Source organism: Amblyomma mixtum, chromosome 1 (assembly GCF_055824585.1).
Source record: "Amblyomma mixtum isolate Tamu chromosome 1, ASM5582458v1, whole genome shotgun sequence".
In the NCBI taxonomy this organism is placed as follows: domain Eukaryota; kingdom Metazoa; phylum Arthropoda; class Arachnida; order Ixodida; family Ixodidae; genus Amblyomma; species Amblyomma mixtum.
Genome location: NC_143012.1, coordinates 28987196 through 29009683, shown reverse-complemented (window position 1 = coordinate 29009683; position 22488 = coordinate 28987196). Strand labels below are relative to the sequence as shown.

Genomic DNA, 22488 nt, shown 5'->3' with positions numbered 1-22488 from the left:
CTCGTAAGTTTTCTTATGGGCGACAGGAGATGAAGCGAAACACCGGTGGCCCATTTATGGCCAGTGAACGCACTGAAGAAGCCAGTAACAACGACGCAACCAGTCCGAAGCGAGGTTTCATGCATCGAAGGGCGCCGCCATATTTGTCGCCGCGGCAGCGTGCCATGACGTCACGCCCTTCACCTCGCGCTGGCCGGGAGGGCTTGGCGCGCGCTCGTGAAACATCAAAAATAAAACCATCCACTGAAAAATATGCGCAGTGATGACTATATTTCGGTGTAATCGCATCCCGAGAATCTATTTTCAGCGTTTTTGTGCAATTTTCAGATTTTGCTTCAGTATCCCTTTAAGAAAAAGCTGCAGATGCCTTAGGCCCTCTAGCCAATAGTGTCAACCGATTTTTATGATGTGGCAGTTAATGCGTGGTTAACCCCATGTCAGACTAAGTAAATCTACAGTTAATCCCTGGCCATGCTAGCATTAGGGGACTGACCACAGATAACCGGGATGTTGTGAAAATCGGTCAGCACCAATGTCTGGAGGGTCTCCTTTGAAAGGCATTTGCCGCTTCCTTTTTGAGTTACCTGTAGTGCAGCCTCAAATGTGCTTAAAATCCATCCAACTGCTCTATTAGCAGGCAAATCGTGTCTAAAACACAGAGTTTTTCCAACGGTAGGACCTGGGCTGCCTTCAGCTGTCTAGTTGTGGACACTTGCATTGAATGACATTCCACCACTGATAGAGGCAACAATGTCACTGTCAGACCACACTGGAGGAGTCTCAACTGCACTATCTATGTAGAACACACAGAAGATGACAGTTTCCACTGTGCCTTCCCACTGCAAAACTTCTGCAAAGAGCTCTTCACAGGCGACTGGAGGTTTCCATGCAATGTGTGGCATAGTTCATGGCTGCTTTATCGGAGGCCTCAACAGCCTCGTATGTTATGACAGGCATGCACTAACAAAGATGTTTGCAATAAGCCACTACGTTATAAGCAGGCAACAAATCCACGAAGCTTAATGGAAGCCAAGCCAGGGATTTCAAACTGCTATGTCCTAAGCGGAACTACCGCTTAAAAGCAAGTATGCCTCAACGAGGTTGTACTGTATAAGGAGTATTCACCAACGTCACAGCGGCCACCATTTTGTTTTCTGTGGAACACTGCGAAGGGTGGCCTACACTGCTGAAGCTATGCACTGGACAAGATAGCACCCAACGTGACGTGATTACCCCCTATAGCAGTTGTGTACAAATGCAAATTATCTTTAAAATTCCGTGCAGAACTGTGCGCATAGTTCCAGCACCTATGTACACAACTGCGAGCACAATTACGTGTACAACTGAGCAGTACACAGCACCTCAAAGGGTTAACACTTCCAGCCCACTGACCTGAATGGGAGGAAATGCGATACAGATTCGGTTGGCAGCCAGCTGAGCCAAGTGCAGACTGATGCCGGTGAACGCTCCGTGCAGCACCAGAAACCCATGCGCCTCGCTCAGGCACTCAAACCTACACAAACACGGCAGCCCCTGCTTAGGCACAGTGCATCCACTCAGACGAGCGGGCATGCTAATGAGGTCAGGGGTACTTGAAAACCCAAGAAAGCACAGCGGAATTGTAGTCTGTCTTGTCTTGTTGCCAATTACATTGCAGAAAGGTAATTTTGTTACATAAAATGGAGAGAAATTAAAAGAAACATGGATAACGCAAGTGTAGATAAAATGAAATAAAATAGAATTATGTAATCTGAAGGTGTATGTAGACTAAGAGGCACCACAGCAGAGGGCTTGAATTAATCTCTGCCACCTGGTTTTGTTTTTGTTTTAATGTACAGAGACATCATACAGTAATAATGCACCTTTGCGTTTTCCCACCATAGAAATGTGGACACGACCTTATGTTCAGCGCCAGAGCATATCTCAACTCAACATGTCAGGCCATACCTGCAGGAATATATTTTTCAGAAGCAACACAGCCATTTTATCCCTCCGGCTAGAAAATGTGGTAAGCATGCCCTGCCTCAGCTTATAACAGCCCTTTAACTACAATGACCTTTCTAATAGGTGGTACTATACTATGGGTCCCCAGGAACCACTCGAGGATTACATGCAATGCTATGGAGAGCTACTCAGCCATCTGGAGTTGATAAGTTGGCTATTTATCTTTTTTGCATATCTCCTTGTCCTTCACTCATAACTAATGACATCAGTCGCGTGTGCTCACTGCACACGCGACTGAAATACAAACTCTCGCTTCCCAGGAAGGGTTCAGCAAGATTAAGATCGCGTCATTTTGCTACTCTCAGTACCGTACCCGTACAAGCCACAATCAGCCCAGATTAGCAGTCTCGGCACTCCTGTACACATGACAGCATTGAAATTCAATCCATTTCTTTTCCAGAGATGGTTTGGCAGGTTTCTAGGCAAAAAGTTGCATCTGACAGCTTGATGGGGCTTGGAAGATACTAACAGTGCATTAGGAAATAACTCACGGAGCTAAAATAAAGAAATAAAAAATGAACACTTCTTCTATGTTGCATAACGTGAGAAGCCAGCAAGAGGAGTTCGTTGTGCTACATGTGCGATGAAAACAATATCAATTAAAGGGGCTACGAAACACTGCTTGGGGGGATACCGGCTATACTTCAGGTGGGTTGTTTATATCACACAGATGCTGACTTAAAAAGAATTACAGGAATCGATGCACAGGAACGGGAGTTATGCAGTGAAGAAATTTCAAAATACAAGCAAACAAAACGCTGCCCTCAACTCGATTTTGGCGGGGCTTCCCACTCCTATTTCGCTCTCCCAATGAGCGCAACCAACCTGGCGCAACCAATCAAAACAGCCAGCCAGAGCACGTCGCGGAAGTTTGTACTCCATGGTTGCCTGCTCTCTGTAACTCATTCTTGCTGAGACTAGCAGCGTCGTTTCCATGCCAGAGCACCCCTGGTGGTGTATTTTTATTTTACTTGCTTTGCAGGACTTTTATCTAAGACAAACAAGTTTTTTTGTTGATCTAATATAAAACGCAGACAGGTGACAAAATGTGTCTCTATTTGTTCACACAATTTGAAGTATATTTACTGTTTGTCCGATCATCAAGCGCGGGCCAGGTGATGTCATATCCGCTGCTAAAAACCCGCCACTGTTTGCCGACACCATCAGAGCCATGAAGTTGGTTTTGGGAGGACATTAAAATATTAAAAAACGGAATATACGCGCTATTACCGACGCTAATAGCACCATTATAACTCACTGTATGCAATCAACAGGCAAAACAGTTGACTAAAATTGTGTTTCTGGGCCCCTTTAAAGGATACAACATCGCACATGTAGCAGAGTGTTACAGCTATCCTACTCCCCTCAAAGCCGCTGTGCGGACATCTATGCCAACGTCGTGGATCCGGGGGTTCGTGAGACTAACAGCTCTCGCTGTAAAAGAAAATATTCTCAGCTGGCCTCTGGTAATGACCCCACTGATGTCAAAATTGACTGAGGCGACTCCGAATGCTCACTGGGATGGCTCGATGCAGTCTCTCTGCAGCTGGGCATAGGGGCCACCCGAAATGCCGAGCAGGGCGCGGACGAAGACGCCCCCAGCAAGCGCCCGCAACATGGCCTGGCCCAAGTTGCGGGGGTGGCCCAGGTGCACCATCTGTGCCAGGCGCGTCGTGTGCACCACGGGAGCCACTGCAGAAACAACACGGGCAGAAACTGCAGAAACAACACTGCAGAAACAACACTGATTACATGCCACCTCACTGTTTTGCCGCACCACCTGTAAAATTCACTATTTTACAGTGTCAGCTGTCAATTCCAAATGCACACCCCCTTCTTTCTGAAGATGTGGTTGTCATCCACATAAAATGACATCACATAGCAGCTTCACAGCATAGAGTTTCTTACTATTACCTAGAGGGAAAGCTGGCGGCCCGTCTATGGGAGTTTGCATGGCGACCCCTCGAGACCACTTCAGCCACCATGGGCGCTCAAAGCATCATGGGGCGGTGAGCTACTTGTTGCGGAACTGCAACTTTTGGCCAAGAAATAATAAAACAATAAAGCTGTTCGATAACTACAAACGTCATAACTATCAATATCTTGTCTAATGATTGCAACAAGCAAGCAGAAAAGCATTTAAGTGCAAAGTTTGCCCAAAATAACAGACGACTCGCTCTCCTATTGGCCAAGTAATGAACACTATAAAAACTAATATTTCGTAATTAACAAGCGCATTTTTAAAAGTAAATATGTTTTCAAAAAAAATTTTGTTGCTTAGATACTTTAAGAAGTTTTTTAATGGCATTTCAGAAAAGTGAAACCTTCTATTGGCGTCGTGTGTCTATGCGTTTTTACTACTATGGTTTTTGCACACTGCGTTCGTGCGAAAGTCGTCTGCGCACACACGAACAGCGTTTTCGGAATGAAACGTCTCAGTAGTGCCACTCCATGCTCCCAAAAAATTACGACTGTCTCGCAACAAGTAGCTCACCGGCCCATGATGCTTTGAGCGTCCATGGTGGCTGAAGTGCAGCACCGCCAGCTTTCCCTCTAGGTAATAGTGAGAAACTCTATGCTTCACAGGACTTATTGTCAGCAGTCACATGACCCATAAGTCAAGGTCATGTGAAACACCAGTCATGCAACCAAACAATTAATATGTCATGGGACGCATTCAATAGAATGCATGCTTAGTTAGTTAAGCACCTTGCACACGGCCACGACCTCCAAGACCCACTTACTCAAACGATCCCGTCAACAACTGATGCTGAAGGACAACCCGGAGGATTTTGTGACATTTTGAATAAACGATCGCATTACACTTCTTTGGTGTTCCTCTTTTATTTGCAATTAAAAGAGCTTCAAAATAATGAGAAAAACGATGATAAAGCTGCAGAACACATGAAAACAAAACCGAAATTGGCAAAACTGAAGCTGAAACTGAGTTTCGACTGACACATGATGACAACAAGAGGACACCAAACTAAAATATAAAAGTAACAGCCAGTGGCTGGAGCAGAACACAGAGGTTTTCAAACACCGAGAAGATGTCGTAAGTAACCAGTCATATTTTTGTATGCCACCAAAATATTTAGTAGTAATCCACCGTACGAACTGGGCTGAGCAGCTGAATGCTCCCACCACTGAACTAGCTCCAAGGACCACAAGGGTTAAACCCACCTGGAATCAAATAACCATATAAGGGAACAGCTACTCGCAGACAACCAACCTGGATAACATGATGTCATACAGTGCCGACACATTCTGTCACAGATAAGCTCCCACGTACAAGCTGCCACTGTAAGCAGCCAATGAGGTAACTCACCAGTTACACAAGTGCTCTGATATGCCGCCAAGAGGAAGCCCGCACCAAGGAAGCAGGCATGGTACCATGGCGAGTCCCCAAACGATGTCAGCCAAGCTGCACAGATAGAACAATGACCAAAGTACGGATAAAAAATTGCTGGGGTCATTCATGGGAGGCTATATGCTCCCTGAGATGAAAACTTCAGCAAGTGACAGCTGCAACTGTTACTCTTCAGCACTGTGCATTTGCAAAAATATCCCACTTTTTGAATCCTAAATACTCAACAAACTGAAGCGTTAGGGTTTGCTCTAGTACTCCTACCTCTTCAACAAATGAAAATTTTAGAATAGTTTTAGAAACCATCAAGCTTTTTTTTTTTTTTCACTTTTAGTTTTGGGAAAGCAAGCAAAATCAGTCTCCGGAAACTGGTTTTGGAGCCATTGCTGCCGTTCTCAAATGGCAATGGCATATAACCTCCAAGGGAGATTCGCCTAAACTCGCGAAACAATGAGCTGACACTCAAAATACTTTGCAAAAGTGAAATTGAAAGCAGTGGACGAATTTCATACAGCAGACAGTTTACTTTTATGCGAGACAGATTAGTAATTGAGAACTTCAGGTGCAGGAAATGGAATAAAAATTTTAAAGGAGCAAATTGTGGCCATGGGCTGTAAATGAAATAGGAAAATTACAGGACATTTTCAGCGAGTGAGTCAAAACGGTTTTGTATGAAGGAGCAATTATTCCTGTTACCGTGTCCAAACGTAGAATCCTCAAGGAAAAGAACAACTCTAGCAGATTTCAAGATTTCCCCCCGTTAGAGACGAGAAGCGGCGACAGGTCAGCCTGAAGTGATCGACAGTTTTCAGCAGAGAACGAGCACAGAGGGAAGACCTCGCCAGAGCGGACGCGAACGCTTAAATTTAATTGGGGAATGCGACAATGTAGAAGCGTGAAAGAAATCTCAAGCTTGCTTGAGATCACCACTGTTGGCTGCTCCAAAAGAAAAGGATATGCTGGTAGCGAGCAGGGTAAGTCCCTGAGCAAGATAGTATGCAAAATCTCGGGCCACTAGTTAGCGCCCCATAACGCGCGAGATTATGAAAACACATAGAAAACTTATCACCTGAGAAGCCGTCGAATGGACAAAACACGTTGAACTGAAGGAGAATCAATGCGACCGGCGTCAGAAGGACTTGAAGAGCGAGTGACGCCGCGATGCTGTGTAGGCACCGCCAGAAATGGACCTGTAGAAAAAAATTAAAAGAGCGGGTTGCGTGACCACCACACTAGCACGTGAACTAGTTTTACGACGCTGTGCACAATCTTTCATTGAGCCCTTAATGTTTTCACACACAGTAGAAATATATTTAACGAAAACAAGCTCGTACCTCATTTCTAAACCACTCTTTCACGTCGCGACTCATGTTTCCCGGGCTACATGAACGCACACACGCACTTCGACATCATGCAAGCTCGGCTTGGCTAAGTCTGCAATCCGCACTTATCGGCTTACGCACAAAAATTAAAGACGGGCCCCTTTTTGAATATGCGGATAATTTTGTTGAAGCAAATGCAATATTTTACAATAAACTTATAAATAATATTGTTGTATTTGATAATGTATCTTGCATTCATTTATACTAGCACGTTTTCGATCACTTTCAACACAACATACTTTCGGTTTCGGTTTTGTTTTTGTGTTGACATTAGAGAACATATAGGCTGTATGCATATAGACTTTAAAATCACGTAGTATTCATAACCACAATATGTATCATATTAATAGCACCGCTATTTACGTAAAACTCTTATAACAGGATTTACAATTTTACAAAGCAACTGCTAAAGTTAATCGTGGCCCCAAGAAATTGCCTCCAAAATCGTGCAGCTGCGGAGCACTGGACACTTAATAAGTTCGCGTAGATAATCAACTAGAACATAGGAAGTCCACCTGTGAAGGAATTTTATAAAACGCGTGAGGCCCTTGGCCCCTGAAGGGTCTAACTGGTTCGCGCTACCGTTAGGATGGTGTGACTGCTACAGATCAAATGCCGGGCTTGAAGATAACGTGTACGTAATTTGTTTTGCAATAAACCTACACGATACGTATACCTAATCACTTAATGAACCTAAAAAACGCCAGTAAACATGGGACTAACAGGATAACGCGCTGCTGGCTGCCATAATACCTCCATCTCATTTAAAGACCGCGCGCTTTTTACTCTCTTACTTGTCCTAAGCTTATTTTCACGTCGCTCTACGTTTCATGACGTCATTTTCTTGGCCAATGGGCGTTTCCAGTGTTGCGCCTCGATTGGTCGTGAGCTGTCTGGTTACCACCATTACTTCCGTACGTGTTTCCGTGCTTCCGTGAGGGCTTCCGCCTCTGCATCCGATTTGGGAGCTGAAGAGCTGAGGAGTCGTGGAGCGGGGGAAGAAGTGTTGAAGCTTTGCATCTTTCAACTGGGGAAGTGGAGGCCATGGCCTTTCAGCACCAACCTGGCACTGCTATACAGTGTCTGAGTGTACGTGTGTACAAGCACCTTTTTTTTTTTTTTTTTTTTGCTGTGACAAGTGGAGCCAAGGCTGATCTCTCCAAATTTTCGCCTTGCGCCCTCGGGAGCTGTCGAGATGCCTGGGATGAGCCCGAACATCCCAAGCGAGCGACCGGGCACCGCTATGTTTTGGTCGTGCCAATAACGCCTGTAGCGGGTGTGGGTTCGCGAGTTACGTAACATGGTTTCGTTGCTGGTTGTGTGTGATCGCTCGAGTTAGACGTTCAAAAGCCTTTTCCTTTTGCAGATCCCGATAAAGCTTGCAAAGGAGGTCGGCATCGACTCCGAAGGCAGAGAAGTTATGAAATGCGGCTTCAAGATCGGAGGTGGCATCGATCAGGACTTCACACGTAGTCCGCAGGGATACACCGATAACGTACGCACGCCCATTTTTTCGGGAAGCGTTGATGGAGCTGTCAATGTGCACTTCTTTCATCGCAGGGCATCTACGTCACCGAAGTTTACGAGAACAGCCCGGCAGCCAAGTGCGGACTCAAAGTGCACGACAAAATACTGCAGGTACGATCGTGGGAACTTCTCGCAGTAAAGCCTGCTAGATCGCACATTGCTAACGATCATAACGACAAAGTAGCCGACACATGCCCGTTCTTAGAGGCTGTGCACGAGATCATTTATGATAAGGCCACGTTAGTATCAGCACTAGAGTGCTAAAAACACCTTCTCAAGAATGAATCCCTTGTGATACTTTTTTTACCTTCACGAATCAAGCATGCACAAATCTATGTAACTCGTGAAAGATGGCACAGTGTAAATATGGTCCCCGTATTGCAGGTAAATGGCTACGACTTCACCATGGTGACACACAAGAAGGCTGTCGAGTACATCAAAAAGCACCCTGTTCTCAACATGCTGATTGCAAGGAAAGGTGTGACACACTCTTGAAGCTGCCCACGGGACTGGATTCTTCAAGCAGCTGTGACACACCTCATGACACTTCAGCATGTCCGAAACCTAATATTGCATTCTGATGGGTTTCCATCCACTCCTTTAGTTTGTGCATCACATCTATCACTGCATGCCATTATTTGCATGCACTGCATTTTTATTGAAGTCATGACAATGTCCTCATTGTACAACCCGCGTTTGTCTGCTTTAAACTAGCAATGCACCAACGGTCACAGCAGATGTGTTTTACACCTTGACCATTTCTTGTTTCCCTCTTGCGCTGTTGTAAGTGTGCCTGCTTTTACATAGCCTACCGAAATGCACACTTGTAAGTGTTGCAAGAAAGTTTTCATGATGCTAAGTTTGACAGTCCAACTGTAGCTGCTGTAGAACCCCCTGTGTGTTTAGATGTTCTGCTTGCATAGAGTAGCCTGCAGTTAGCAGTTTTATACGATTTTTGTATATTGCATGGAATTGTATGTAATTATTTGGCGCACCACTTCTATTGCTGCTCGCTATGGTGCATGTAGTTACTTAGGTGCATGGCAGTGGAACTTCTCTCTTGAGTGATTCAGTTGCTGATTGTGCATTCAAGGCAGCTTGTCTACCCCTCTTACTTTTTAGAGGACAGCGGTCTTTCAGTCTTGCCACTGGTCTTTCGGCAGTGTGGGAAAGTCTGGCTATGGCATTCTTTATATTGCCATGCTTTCTTTTTTTTTTTCTCCACTGTCTATTTGTTGTGGTGAGCACCAGATACAGTGCAGTGTTTCCAACTGCAGTGCATGCACTAGGCATCAAGACACAAGGTCTTCAAATTGTTTGTTGCCACTCTGCACATGTAGACAAAAATTGATTCTGCCTATCCACCCTACTCTCCCCTGGGGAAGCATATGTTTCAGATCATCTCTGTAACCTATAAGGAATGCTGTTGCATTGGTGTCACTTGTTAAACCTCGCAAATGCCACTTTACCTACAAGCAGCGCACACTTGCTTTTTGTACAGCGGTCACTCCGGTATTGGTACACTGCCAAAGCTACACCATTTTTCAGCAACCTTGAACTGCAGTTCTTAGTAACCTCAGGCATTAAATGTACCTTGCACCCCTGCCTTGCAGGTTTCCCAACTAGCTCGGATGGATTATAGGGCTGTGCTAAGACTGCCTAGTTTTTAGGGTGCTGTATACAACAGAGGAACTCTCGTACCTTTAAAGGGGTACTGACACTATGATTTTCCTTTCTGTTTGTCTCGCTCAGAATGATGAATATTACTTCTAATTACAGAACACAGCGTCAAATTCCAAAGTATGGCATAGATATTTATCAGCTTAGTCTAGCTAGCCATTGTAGTCTCCTAAAAACGGGTGACTAACGTGATGTCTTGAGCAGTAGTAAGATGTCTAGTGTTAGTTACTTAGCTTTTTGAGAACAGAGACACCTCACTGCCAATTTATCATTGCTCTTCGAGCTACGAGTCCATACTGTACCTATTACAGTCGCTTATCTGTTGCGCCTTCTTAGATTTCTTTGTGACTTCACTGTCCAATTGGCTGGACTTTTTTTCACAGTTTCAGAAGCAAAAGCTACGCATGAAGACGTCCTTCTAATGACAAGTTATTCAGCAGTCAAAAGATTTTGCAGTGCGTCTGTCTGTTTAGCCCTGTTGCTTCAATTCAGCGAATGTTACTCATTTCCTTCTAGGCGGGACTTGATATGCCGAGAATATGAAACAGGGCTTCTGCTTTTTCCTTTAACATTGTATGGCATACGATAGCATTGTTACATCCAAAGTGCTGTGTAGACCATGAGCTGAAAACAGACTAACGCAGAGATTAAATTGCCCTGGTTCAATTTATCTTTAGTCACTGAAATTTTCACACTGCACTGCCCACGTGACTGCTATTTTAGCACATGTTGTACTGTAAACATTCTCTATTAACATGCACTATAAGCGCACATAAATTATTGTCATGTCATATATTCAGGTCTGTTTTCATTCACCAAGCTGTTTTAGAGCTGTTTAAGAAATAGGCCTCATTATAATGACGATTGTGCGACAGTTGAGAAATTTCAGTGTCATGTTTTCTGCTGTTTGTTCATGCACCTTTTGGGGCATCTGAAATGGTTTAGAAAAACTGTTCTATTGCCTCGTTATGTGTTGAACAGGTGTGTTATACTATGTCAGCACTGGCTGCGTCAAGGACTTTGAATGTTCACTCATCTATGATCAGCCTGTTGGTGTTAGCTGCAGCTTCGTGTTCCATGTTAAGTGGGTTGTGTGTGAAACCACCAAAGTTTTAATATATATACATATATTATATAAAGATTGCATATTGCATACATTATATAGCCCTGTTAGTCAGTCCATGTTTGTTGTTGTGTTGTACTGAGAAAATACTTAGATTTCTTTTGTTTTGTAAGCTTTAGGGCAGTATGAGCAAACGCGTGCACCGTAAGTGCATGGTTACATTCCAGTTTAGATGCACAGCCAGGATTACAACAGTGACCAGTTTTGGTGCTTTTGGCAGCTCTGTTTTTCATTTTACCGTGTTGTGATTCACTGTGGATGCTGTGCTCCATATTGTGCAACCACTTTCAGACTTGTTTTTCTTTTTCAGTGCATCTCTTTTAGAGGGCACTGTTTGGGAAATCAGTTCTGTGGAAGGAAATAAACCTTGGCCAGTTGATTGGGCCATTGTATGGACATCTGTGTGAGGCGTTTTTGTTGGCCGGCAGGTATCTTGCCAGTACGGCCCATTTGGAAGACCTAATACTGTGAAATTGCAGTGGATTATCCAAGTTTCCACTGCATCTATTGCCCCGGATCAATTAGTTTACCAGAGTGAACTGTGTGCAGATGAAGACTAACAAGTTAAGAAGATACTGACAGTTCAGCTCGCTAAATCATTTGTGAACACATCCCTGAATTCATGTCACCGCTGTGCCAAACAGGCTATTTTTAATCCAAACGAAGGTGAACAGCTGTCAGTGAGTGCTAGTTGTCTGTACAGACTGTTGCATCATGCAGAGCACCGCCTGAAATGCTTTTCTCGACTTAACCATTGGCTTGTTTGCATTCGAATTTCGCACAGTGGTGGCCTTTTGCAATTTTTGTTTTATACTTTTATACTAGGTGCTTTTTGGCTACTTGCCTGATTTGGCGAGAATTATACAGGAGTCTGTGCCATATGTAACAATGCTAGACCGTAAAAGACAGTTTTACGACTGCTATACCGGCAGTGGTGCCCGTCAACCCTGAACGGTTGGGGAGCACCCTGCATCTTGCAGTTGTCTGCTTTTATCACTGTACGGTCAACGAAAGCTGGTGCCACCAGTACAGCTGCAGCAAAAGCATCATGTTTAATCCAGCATTGCCGCACACTGCGTGGGCTTCCAATGAATTCTCACCGGATCAGACGAGTACTCAACCTAAACACAGTATAAAACAAAAAATTGCTGTCAAATGCCACCTGTGTGTGAAATTTGAGTGCGAAAAACCTGAGCGATGCAGTAGTCTGTATCTGCAATAAAGTGTTCAATGTAACACTTCCGATAGCCTGCATTTTCACATATGTTCTGCATTTTCAACCATTAATAACCCTTTCAGGCGCTTTGTACACAACTGTGTAAGCAGCAAACTTGCAGCCTTTTCTGGGGAACTGGAGCACTTAAGAGTGATTTCGTTATTTCAGTCAAATTTAGCACCCTTCTTGTTGCAAATAAGTTGCTTTTTTGTACCGTATAGCGAGTGCAGTAAATATATCACATAATAGTGAGCTAGGTAGCACTTTGTCTGCCGTTTTTGTGCAGACAGATTTTGCCGGGAGTGAAAACATCGATTGTTTTTGCTCAATTTCGAGCGCAATGTGAATCTTTGAAACACAAAGCAATTCCACGATCCCTAGGCTGTTTACCTGACACCCGAGAACATTTCAGTGTTATTATTTCTAGCAAATCTAACACTTTGTACTGAATTCTCCACATCGTTGTAAAAACTTGCCTGCTGGTCTTTTACATTCAAAAACTAACAAATTCCCTTTCTTGAGGCCTGAATATACTACTTAGGTTAAAAAATAATTGATTTCAGTCAAAACCAAAAATGGCGCCTGAAAGGGGTAAGAACATCATAGTCCAAGGTAAGTGCATAGTGTAATGCAAATGAGGCACCCACATCATTAATGCTTTGTAATCTACTCACAAGCATAGCATTCTGTCAAAACTTCGCACTGAGAAAAAGCGTCGAGGAGACAATAAAGGGATCCAGTACAAGTGCTCTCGGTCCACAGACTCTCGGTTTTTATTTATTTGCACCTTACTTCTATCAAAGTGAATACACCTGCTCTCCATTAACATGCTTATTTCTGAGGATACAGGTCACATTTCCTCTGTGCTGCCACAAGTTAATGGACTTCACATGTAAAAATGTTGGTTCAATGTTTAGGGGAATCCCCCAAGGTGGAGCAGATTTGTAATAAGGGAGTAATTACTCATTTACATCCACCCGAGTGCAGCCATATGGCAACAAAGGAAAGCTATACAGCTTTCTATACAGCTTTCCTTTGTAGCCGTATGGGTGCGCTTTGGTGGATGTCAATGAGTAATTACTCCCTTATTACAAATATACTATGAAGTTTCTGAGACCTTTGTAGCCGTATGGCTGAGCTCGGGTGGAAGTCAATAAGTAATTACTCCCTTATTGCATGTGAAAATATAAGTCTTGAAATGAAGAGCCGGAGTACACTCAAACTATTGACACTCCCTCCTGAATACTGTAGCCATAATGGCTGTATTAAAACAATTCATGAAATAAGAGCATTAGGTACAGGCACTTTCAGGGCTCCCTGTACACTCGTAGAACAAGCTATGTGCTCTGAGTGCACTATGCCACAGCACAGCTCTTAAATCTATTGCATCTGCACTCTTAAGTTACACAGACTGCGAAGTTTGCAGTAAGCATTACGAGACCATGAAAAACATGCATTGCAGACTGCACATGTACATGTACAGTCGTGGACAAAATAATTCGGACCATGCTACAGCGTTCAAACTTTTCTGTCGTGTTGAGTAACTGAATTAGAAATGTTTACTCCCTTTATGTGCAAGAGCAAAAGTAAATATTACTTGCATATGCATCAAACATCCATTACTTTTCACTAGGCAACACTTCCTAAGACGCTGACCACCAAAAACATGGTCCATAATTTTCTGTCCGCAACTGCCCTACAGGACGACAGCAGAAAGCATGCTGAGGAAACGTTCTGGAAAATTTGCAACATTACTTTAAGATGACAAACATAAGTTTTGTCATTCTATCCATCCTGGAATACTTCACAGCCACATTAAAGGGACACCAAGGATAACTCCATCCATCCTTAGTTCTTATCAAAATTCGAGTGGCTTTTTGTGGTTATGCTGTCATTTGTTTGGTGGCAAATGACGTATTCATTGATGACAAATGTGGAATTCAAAATGAAATAATTTTTCCAGCACTCAAATTATTAGGGACTCGACTGCTGGGTATACGTGGATGACAGTGTGGCCTGGGCTCAATGGATCACAGACAAAAAGTGCTTGAAATCATCTCAGTTTGGTCGTGAAAAACAGTTTGTGACGACAGTATCTGCATTTCATTTTTTGGCTCCTAGCTTATCAAAGCTTTGTTTTCAGTGGAAGTTCCCCCTTTGGCATTTGAATGCTCTAATCAATTGATATAGGTCAACTTCTGTTTGTCCTCAATGCCCCTTTACACTTGTGAGACCGTATCTCGCAAGTATGAAGTACTTCAAGACTGAAAAGTACGAAGTTGGTAATGAGCCATACTAAAAGAGCACACAAGAACATTCTGAATGAAAAAAAGTGCGCTGTTTTTGCTAAGGTCAAGCAGACTCCTTCAGTGCTTTCTGCATCACTTTTCCAGAAGTGATAAAGAGCTTCATTTGCCCACGCTTCATCACACTTTTACAAGCACTGGGCTCTTGTAAAGGCAACGCCAACCAATTGCGCATTCAAGCAATAGAAGAGTCGGCTTGAAAACTGTCCTTCATGGGTGATAAACTAAAGAAAGTCAATGGACCACCGGCCAAGCCAGGAACTATAAACCTTTCACCTCTCGGTTCCTAGGCCAACAATAGTCATGCAGCTACCAGCACCAGCAAGTGCTTATAACAGCCAATATTGCTCACATAGAGCGCTGACCATCTCAGTCATGCCCCAGTTGTGTAATAAGTACCAACAAGTGAAGTCAAATGCTAAACGAATTCCTTTAGAATTCCTGTGAGCCAGCTATTCACTCACATTCACTCATTTCCATCATGCAATAATTTGAATGCAGCAGCATGTTATGGATACACAGTGTGACCAGTAAATCACCATTAATGCATGCAAACTGCATGCAAACCCAGTGTCCAGGGCATTTTTCTGTTAAGGTGTTGTCGTAGTTCCAGAAAACACCAACAATTTCCAGCCATTCAAGTGAAATGCCAAGGCAGAGTGTCGGTCCTTTCCATACTGTCAGAGCCAGTTTCCAAAAGCACTAGCAAGTTAGAAACTTTGGACCAAGCATGGAATACTGCAACTGCATTCCACGCCTTCCAGCTTTTTAGCTGAACCTGCAGGGAGCTGCCGGCACAAATTTTTTGTTCATGGTGTCTGTTTTCATGGGCCAATGGCCCATGATGCAAAGGATACATTCAAAGCAGACATGTGATAGTATCACAGAATTTTTTTTCTCTCAGTGGTGCATGTGCTTTTAAGTAAACAAAACTTGTGTGTCCCTCTGAGCAAACGTACTGCTAGCCTATACAGTTTTAGATTCTCATCTTCTTTGTACTGACCAGCATCTTTTGTGTAGTAACTCACCACCTGTGCAAAGATTAGTAACAACCTTTATTATTAGCATGGCAACAATAAGCGGCCCCGTGTGATGGTCAAAAATGAGAAACACTTCCCACTCGATGGTGTGAGCTTTTTACAAAAGTATGTGACACGACACAAACCAGGGACTGGCAGCAGGCACAACCGCTAAGAGGCACTGAGGTTCACGTGTCCTGGTGAGTTAATGGATGCCAACTGAGTCGCCACTGCAGCAGCAACGCTTCTCACGATGGCAGGTGAGATTTCTCTCAAGGCAAGGCTTAGAAGGACAGCCTTGGGGCACTGCATGGCATTCACTATGTGTCTTGCGGCTGCATGCACTTCAGCCTGAAAGAAAGCAAAGAGCAGTGTTGAAACACTCTCACCATCATAAGCCAAATCACTGCAGCCTCACCTAATGCTCGCCAGCTGTCTCTGTCATTGTACCAGTCGCGACCCATCTCAACAAGGTTAAAGCCGCCGCGGTGGCTCAGCGGTTATGGTGCTCGGCTGCTGACCCGAAAGACGCGGGTTCGATCCTGGTCGCGGCGGCTAGAATTTCTTTGGAGGAGAAATTCTAGAGGCCCGTGTACTGTGCGATGTCAGTGCACGTTAAAGAACCCCAGGTGGTCGAAATTTCCGGAGCCCTCCACTACGGCGTCTCTCATAGCCTTAGTCGCTTTGGGACGTTAAACCCCATAAATCATAAACCAAACCTTTCCACCTGATTTCTGGTTGCCCCCCAGCTACATCTTTCTTACCTCAGAATCCACTGTTCAGCTATCGGTTATATGCGCTACCAAATTCCATTTTTACCTCCTAACTTCCACAAGGACATCGTTAACTCGAGTCAATTCTATAATTCACACTGGCCGCTTTCTAGAGACTCTGAACCTTACCCCCATCGATTTCCTTTCCATGTCACACTGTGCTGTCCCCAATTGATTTTTCAGGTTCTTCCATTGGCCTCCATGTTTCAGCCCTATGGGTGAATACTGGTACGATACAACCTTTCACAATTTTCTTTTGAGGAATGGTTTATGGGGCTTAATGTCCCAAAGAAACTCAGGCTATGCGTGACGCCATAGTAGAGGGCTCCACCCAATGCGACCATTGATCGAACACACGTGTTTCAGGTCAGCAGCCAAGCACCATTACCACTAAGCCACCGCTGCAGCTCTTTTGTGGATTAAGGAATGAACAATGAGGCACTGTTCATAACTTTATAGAGTTTAGAGACGCAGAAAGTGGCACTGGCCAACTGGACCACTGATGCTTCACCACCAGTAATGTGGCCTTGTTCACACCGAGTAGAAAAATGAACACAGTATTGCTTGCACTGTATTGCAGTAGAAAACTAACAGCAGGTCCATGTATGTGATGCACAGACAGTAGAAGAGGTAGACAAAGTGTGAATGCCGATAAACATGGCGTTCGCGTAGCATCGCCTTGGCTCCACGGCACACAAGTAGACAGGATTACCTGACATCAACCGTATGATGCCCGCATCCACATCCATGGAACCTCTCAACAACCCGAAGCATGCTGGAGTGCCCGATCATGTTGAACACTGGCTTAGCTTAACTGAAGTCAAAGCAGTGGCCTCTTCCTGGTCGCAAACCGACATGTTCAGCTTCAGCGACTACACTGATGGCGAGGCTTGGCAGTGGTATATCACGGTCATTTTTGAGAATGCCACGTCACGGGAACGAGCTCAAGAGCAGTACGATGGACCGTTCTGCTGCTGCTGACATCAATGAATGGGGAATGATCATGACAACCCGATCGCAGTGGCTCAGTGCGAACTGAGACAATCATCCACATCCACAACTGCCAGCCTCAACAAGAGAGCGAATCAGCAACAAGCCTTAAGTCCATCCCCATATGCCCCACATTACCAAAGAGGGCCTTTTGGAGCCCCTCCAATGCCACGTCTAAGAACCTGCAGCAGTATCACCAACATCTTCTATTCACCAGAACGAGTTTCCGCAGAGCTTCCCACAATTCTGCATCATCATGGGGCACTCAGGTTCACGCCAGACCACCTACATCCAACAGAAGGAGGCAGCCAGTCATCGGCCGCTGCACTTCATCCACGGACCTAAGAGGCCACCTTTTCATAAGTTTTATAATTGCCAGATGGAACTAGTACCATCACCAAAAGTTTAGCTCATCAAACATCGTTTCCTGCAGGCGTCAACCAGAAGAAGCCAACCAAATCATCCCACATTTTCAATGAGCAACCGAATCCACTTTCTCAAATGTTCAACGCCATGCAGACTGACAGTTCTGTGTTCACATCTCATCACTTGAGTGAAGAGGCCACACAGGTACTGCATGAATGCTTTCCTAAAAATAAGCCCACTCCGCTTTACTAGTGGAGTGGGCTAACAGAAAGATGATGACGATGATGAATTCCTACAGCGCAAGAGCATCGGTGGCCAAACAGCGCCATGACGCAAGGTATTTTCTTCTACTCAAGGTCGGGTCAAACACCCATTTCCCAAGAATTTGACCCCTGAGAACTGCTCTGATACTAGAGTGCCCTCCAACTGGAACTACAATCATGGAAAGTGCAGAAGCATCTTCACAAGAAGTGCCTGCTCAATGTGTTCAACAGCATATGCAGTTGGTGAAGCTCCCTCTCAGTAATAAGCCCAATCACATTGTTTGTGTTCTCCCGACAATAGTACCATTAAAGTTTCACTTTGCCACTATGGGGACATGAAGTTCTACTTTGCCGCCATGGAGATGGGCAAGTAGCATTCCACCACTGATGCTACTAGTTAGCATGCAGCGTAGGAGGGTCCACAATGGAACGAGTGTCGGGAGCATTCAGTCTCGTCGGCACAGTCAGCGCCACACAACCACATCTCTGGTTGTACAGTTCCCTTCGTCCTCTTCAGCTCAGCCAAGGTCATCCACTGGAGGTACGCAATCAGTCCCTATTGCTTTTCAGGCTTTTGATTCCGACTAGATATCGACATGATAGGTGAGAATGCATGGAACACATGGACATACCACTTAGCCACGAGTTCAGTGGGAGGGCGGGAACGATGTGTTGAATAGACAGTAGAAGAAGTTTAAAAGGGAATAAACATGGCATTCGCATGGCATTGCCTTGGCTCCACGTCACATATATGCCTCCTGAGACAATACGCTGCAAACGGGCTGTGTTACATCCCAGGGGCTCAACTAGAGACCTACGAGACCACAAGCTTACGTGTGCATCATCAAAAAATTTTTTTAAATGAGAGCAGCACTCTTAAACAGCATCTAAAACTAGAACAAGATGCAACTAAAGTAAAAGGTATAAGTAAAACCTGAACTGAGAGTTATTCATGAAATGACCAAATAACCTCAAGAGGAAAGTTGAAAAAAATGCACTTGCAGCCGTTTTGTTGCTTCATGTGCCCCAGTACATTGCCATAGAGGATGCAAAAGTACTCCATTCAATTTTGCATTCACAAGTCCTCAGTGGGTCATGCTTGATTAGTGTGCAGTCACATTCCTCTGTGTGGGCTCTTCAAAGTTGGTTGTTCACAAGGCAATGCAAAGCCACACTAATGAATCACATTGCCTTCTGCGTGCCCCCAAAGGTCTGTGTACCAGCTAGATCTACTTTAACGTAAATATTTTTGGGGCTTCCAGGTTACAATAACACTTTCCAAGTGCCGTGCGCATGAAGAATTTTTAACTTTGGAAAAGAGCCCTGAATGATAAATGAAGGAAAATAATCAACCCTCACTATTTGGGTTTGCCAAATCACAATTAACTGCACCTGGCACAGAAAAAGGCAGGCAAGCAATTATGACTGACGCTGTCCCACTTTGTACAGTTTGGTTCTTACATTTTTGAATGTGATGTTTGTGATGACAAAATAATTCTGAACAACGTGCCTGCAGTCTGCTGAAGGACTCAAAAAGTTGCTTTCATAGGCATGACAGAAGCCAACAGCCACAGAAACCAAGGGGCACAGGGGATTTTTTTTTTATTAATTTATTTATTTTGTGGTGTTGATCAATTTCGAATATTACTAAATATGTTATCGCTTAAAGCTAATTGATTAGAAAAGCAGAAGAAAAAACAACCACGTGCCGCCGGTGGGATCCGAACCCACGACCTCCGAATTACGCGTCCGGTGCTCTACCTCTAAGCTACGGCAACGGCTGTCAAACCTTCTGCTTTCGGGGGCATTTATGTTTACAAGTAACCTAACCTTGAGAGTGTTCATCAGCGCCACGCACGTTCATAAGCGGCGGACGTAGAACGTCGCCGTAGCTCAGAGGTAGAGCACCGGACGCGTAATTCGGAGGTCGTGGGTTCGGATCCCACCGGCGGCATGTGGTTGTTTTTTCATCTGCTTTTCTAATCAATTAGCTTTAAGCGATAACATATTAAAGTAATATTCGAAATTGATCAACACCACAAAATAAATAAATTGATTAAAAAAAAAATCCCCTGTGTCCCTTGGTTTCTGTGGCTGTTGGCTTCTGTCATATTTATAACGAGCCCCTCATTCCTCTTCCCTTGTTTGCTTAATTGCTTAGCGAGGGCCTCGGTTCTGGCAGCCTTGACGCCATAGGAAGCATAAGAGGGTTCTCACGCAGCTTCCACCCTCTCCGTTCGATGACGTTCTACGTCACACCTGCGGTAACTCAGGACGTTCTACGTCCGCCGCTTATGAACGTGGGTGGCGCTGATGAACACTCTCAAGGTTAGGTTACTTGTAAACATAAATACCCCCGAAAGCAGAAGATTTGACAGCCGTCGCCGTAGCTCAGAGGTAGAGCACCGGACGTGTAATTCGGAGGTCGTGGGTTCGGATCCCACCGGCGGCATGTGGTTGTTTTTTCTTCTGCTTTTCTAATCAATTAGCTTTAAGCGATAACATATTTAGTAATATTCGAAATTGATCAACACCACAAAATAAATAAATTAATTTTTTAAAAAAATCCCCTGTGCCCCTTGGTTTCTGTGGCTGTTGGCTTCTGTCACATTTTCATAGGCATAGGCTTTCATAGACCTTGACCGAAAACCATCCAACATATGTAAAACTAATAAAGTATGCGAATGCACAGTACCTCATCCTTCCCAAAGAGCACTTTCGTGCTGTACACAGGTTCCTGAAGGTCGGTGCAGGCTGCAGTGTCTTTTGTTACAAGTATCTGAAAATAACAAAGGCGTCGAATCAGAGGTTAAATGGATTAACACTTCGGCTCCAGCACAGGCGCCTTATTCACAGTTGAGAATAATATGTTAAAAGAGTCATTTTAACAACTGCGCATGAAGGTACCCGGACAGGAATACAAAACACGAGGTAGATCGCAGTCAACTATAACTGCATTAATATGACAGTGTCCATTCTTATAGCAGCCAGCAGAATTTCCCAAGTGAAATTTTCCCAGCACTCGCCTCTGGTTGCCTACCTAGTGTGACAGAGACCAATTTTTGCTTTTTCCCGAGCCCCGACTTCTCCCAGCACTATGCATTTTGGCCATATCCAGATGAAGTACCTGAGAACCGTGAGATTGAGAGTACTTCCTCTGCTGTCTTTGTGGTCCCTCTCAGGAAGTGAGAACTCGAGAGTGCACAAAAGATCTCAATCCAGGCAGTTCAACACAGCCAAGAGTGGAAGCAACGAATAATAGTTTGCATCAAGTACAACAAAAAGGATATATGCTAAGCTCTGCAGAAAAGGATCACCTAAACACTGTTTAAATAGCGCCATAGTAGTGCGCAGAAGTATTGAGCTCACTAAAGAAGTCTTCATATGCTCTGTTAATATTGTTTCCTTTGAGTAAGCTTTTAGTTCATGTTCAATAGCCACGCTGTCACTTCGTTGTGGTGGAAAGCTAGCCGATATTTGGCTCACGTGCATGAAGATTAAAGACACCCAGATACGTTCACCCAGACACGTTCCTCTCTTACAGTCGCTTGCTGTCCAAACAGCATTTTAGTTCCTTGCCAGCACTGCGGTGGACGCAAGATAGACTGTTAGGACAGATTTATTTGCTGAAAGACGGCCGCGAGGGTAAGAGTATGAAAAATGCAGTCAGTCGCTGCTGTTTTTACAGGAAAATGTCGCATGACGTTACCTTGGGTAAACAGAGCCGACCGCCGGGAGAATTTCACACAGGAAATTTTGCCGGTTGCCGGCAGAATGGACACAGCTCGTTAATATCGACCTTGTGAAAAAGGAAGCAATACGTTATATGAAAAAAATCGCAACTGACCAAACTGATTTACAGAACAGTCCACAGTTGATTAGAACTGGTATCAGCTGGAATCAACCCTCTGGAATCAGCTGGTATCAGTTGGAATCAAATTGCTCCATAAACCAGTTTGACCAGTTAGAACGGCGAGGAATTTTCACAGGCATTCATCAGACGATGCAGCGATGGAAACATGAGCTTTCAGAGCTTCGCCACCGCACCTTCACCATGTTACGAGAATATTTACGAGGAGCACTTACGAGGTTGCCCAGTTTCTTGTACTGGGAAATAACAACGAACAGCTTGTCTGTGAAATCCATGAAACAAATGTCAGTGTCACGGCCTTCAATTACGACGGACACCTGAAATACATGAAAGCCAAAGTTGTAGATAAGCAGAACGTCAGTCATAACCGACCGAAAGAGTGAAATCATACTTACAACAGCGTTCGGAATGAGACCACTGGAGCTTAAAGGAGCGGCATGGCAGCCTTCCGAAACGACCTCACGTACTTTAGTGGCATCCATTGTCCGTCTAGTCTTCAGTACCGAATTATAACCACTGTCTAATGATGAGAACCGGCTTCATGAGCGGAGCGCTAACCACTGTCAAACAAACACGATTTTGTCAAATCAGGGCGCCGCCA

At 44.4% G+C, this 22488-nt stretch overlaps 3 protein-coding genes and 1 non-coding gene across 4 annotated transcripts in view; 2 read left to right on the top strand and 2 right to left on the bottom strand.

Moving 5' to 3' along the window:
- The window catches only part of Ndc1 (Nuclear division cycle 1), a 36600-nt gene extending 29784 nt beyond the window's left edge, over window positions 1–6816 (bottom strand). Inside the window, exons 1-5 of the mRNA XM_089547071.1 lie at window positions 6706–6816; window positions 6441–6561; window positions 5333–5428; window positions 3522–3696; window positions 1393–1513 (exon numbers count right to left, since the gene is read on the bottom strand). Of these exons, the coding sequence (XP_089403197.1) occupies window positions 1393–1513; window positions 3522–3696; window positions 5333–5428; window positions 6441–6561; window positions 6706–6741 (549 nt within the window). The 5' untranslated portion in view covers window positions 6742–6816. The remainder of the gene's footprint in view (window positions 1–1392; window positions 1514–3521; window positions 3697–5332; window positions 5429–6440; window positions 6562–6705) is intronic.
- Window positions 6817–7608: 792 nt separating this feature from the next.
- Window positions 7609–10487, top strand: LOC149365896 (tax1-binding protein 3 homolog). Its single transcript, XM_089547065.1, has 4 exons — window positions 7609–7842; window positions 8120–8248; window positions 8314–8391; window positions 8665–10487. The coding sequence occupies exons 1-4, from the start codon at window positions 7798–7800 to the stop codon at window positions 8773–8775; spliced, it is 363 nt and encodes a 120-aa protein (XP_089403191.1). The 5' UTR covers window positions 7609–7797; the 3' UTR covers window positions 8776–10487.
- Window positions 10488–15639: 5152 nt separating this feature from the next.
- Window positions 15640–22488, bottom strand: LOC149365894 (proteasome assembly chaperone 3-like). Its single transcript, XM_089547991.1, has 4 exons — window positions 22283–22488; window positions 22103–22204; window positions 20712–20795; window positions 15640–15975 (listed from the first exon to the last, which is right to left on the bottom strand). The coding sequence occupies exons 1-4, from the start codon at window positions 22367–22369 to the stop codon at window positions 15796–15798; spliced, it is 453 nt and encodes a 150-aa protein (XP_089404117.1). The 5' UTR covers window positions 22370–22488; the 3' UTR covers window positions 15640–15795.
- Window positions 20397–20468, top strand: TRNAT-UGU (transfer RNA threonine (anticodon UGU)). Its single transcript has one exon. It is a non-coding gene; the product is annotated as a tRNA-Thr (tRNA).

Coding starts and splice junctions, on each gene's coding strand:
- LOC149365896 (XM_089547065.1), top strand. CDS start 7,798: ATGGCCTTTCAGCACCAACCTGGCACTGCTATACAGTGTCTGAGT. Junction 7,843..8,119: donor CTGCTATACAGTGTCTGAGT/GTACGTGTGTAC, acceptor TTCCTTTTGCAG/ATCCCGATAAAGCTTGCAAA. Junction 8,249..8,313: donor CGCAGGGATACACCGATAAC/GTACGCACGCCC, acceptor CTTTCATCGCAG/GGCATCTACGTCACCGAAGT.
- LOC149365894 (XM_089547991.1), bottom strand. CDS start 22,369: ATGGATGCCACTAAAGTACGTGAGGTCGTTTCGGAAGGCTGCCATGCC. Junction 20,796..22,102: donor ACAAGAAACTGGGCAACCTC/GTAAGTGCTCCT, acceptor TGTTATTTTCAG/ATACTTGTAACAAAAGACAC. Junction 15,976..20,711: donor TGCTCTTTGGGAAGGATGAG/GTACTGTGCATT, acceptor GCTTTCTTTCAG/GCTGAAGTGCATGCAGCCGC.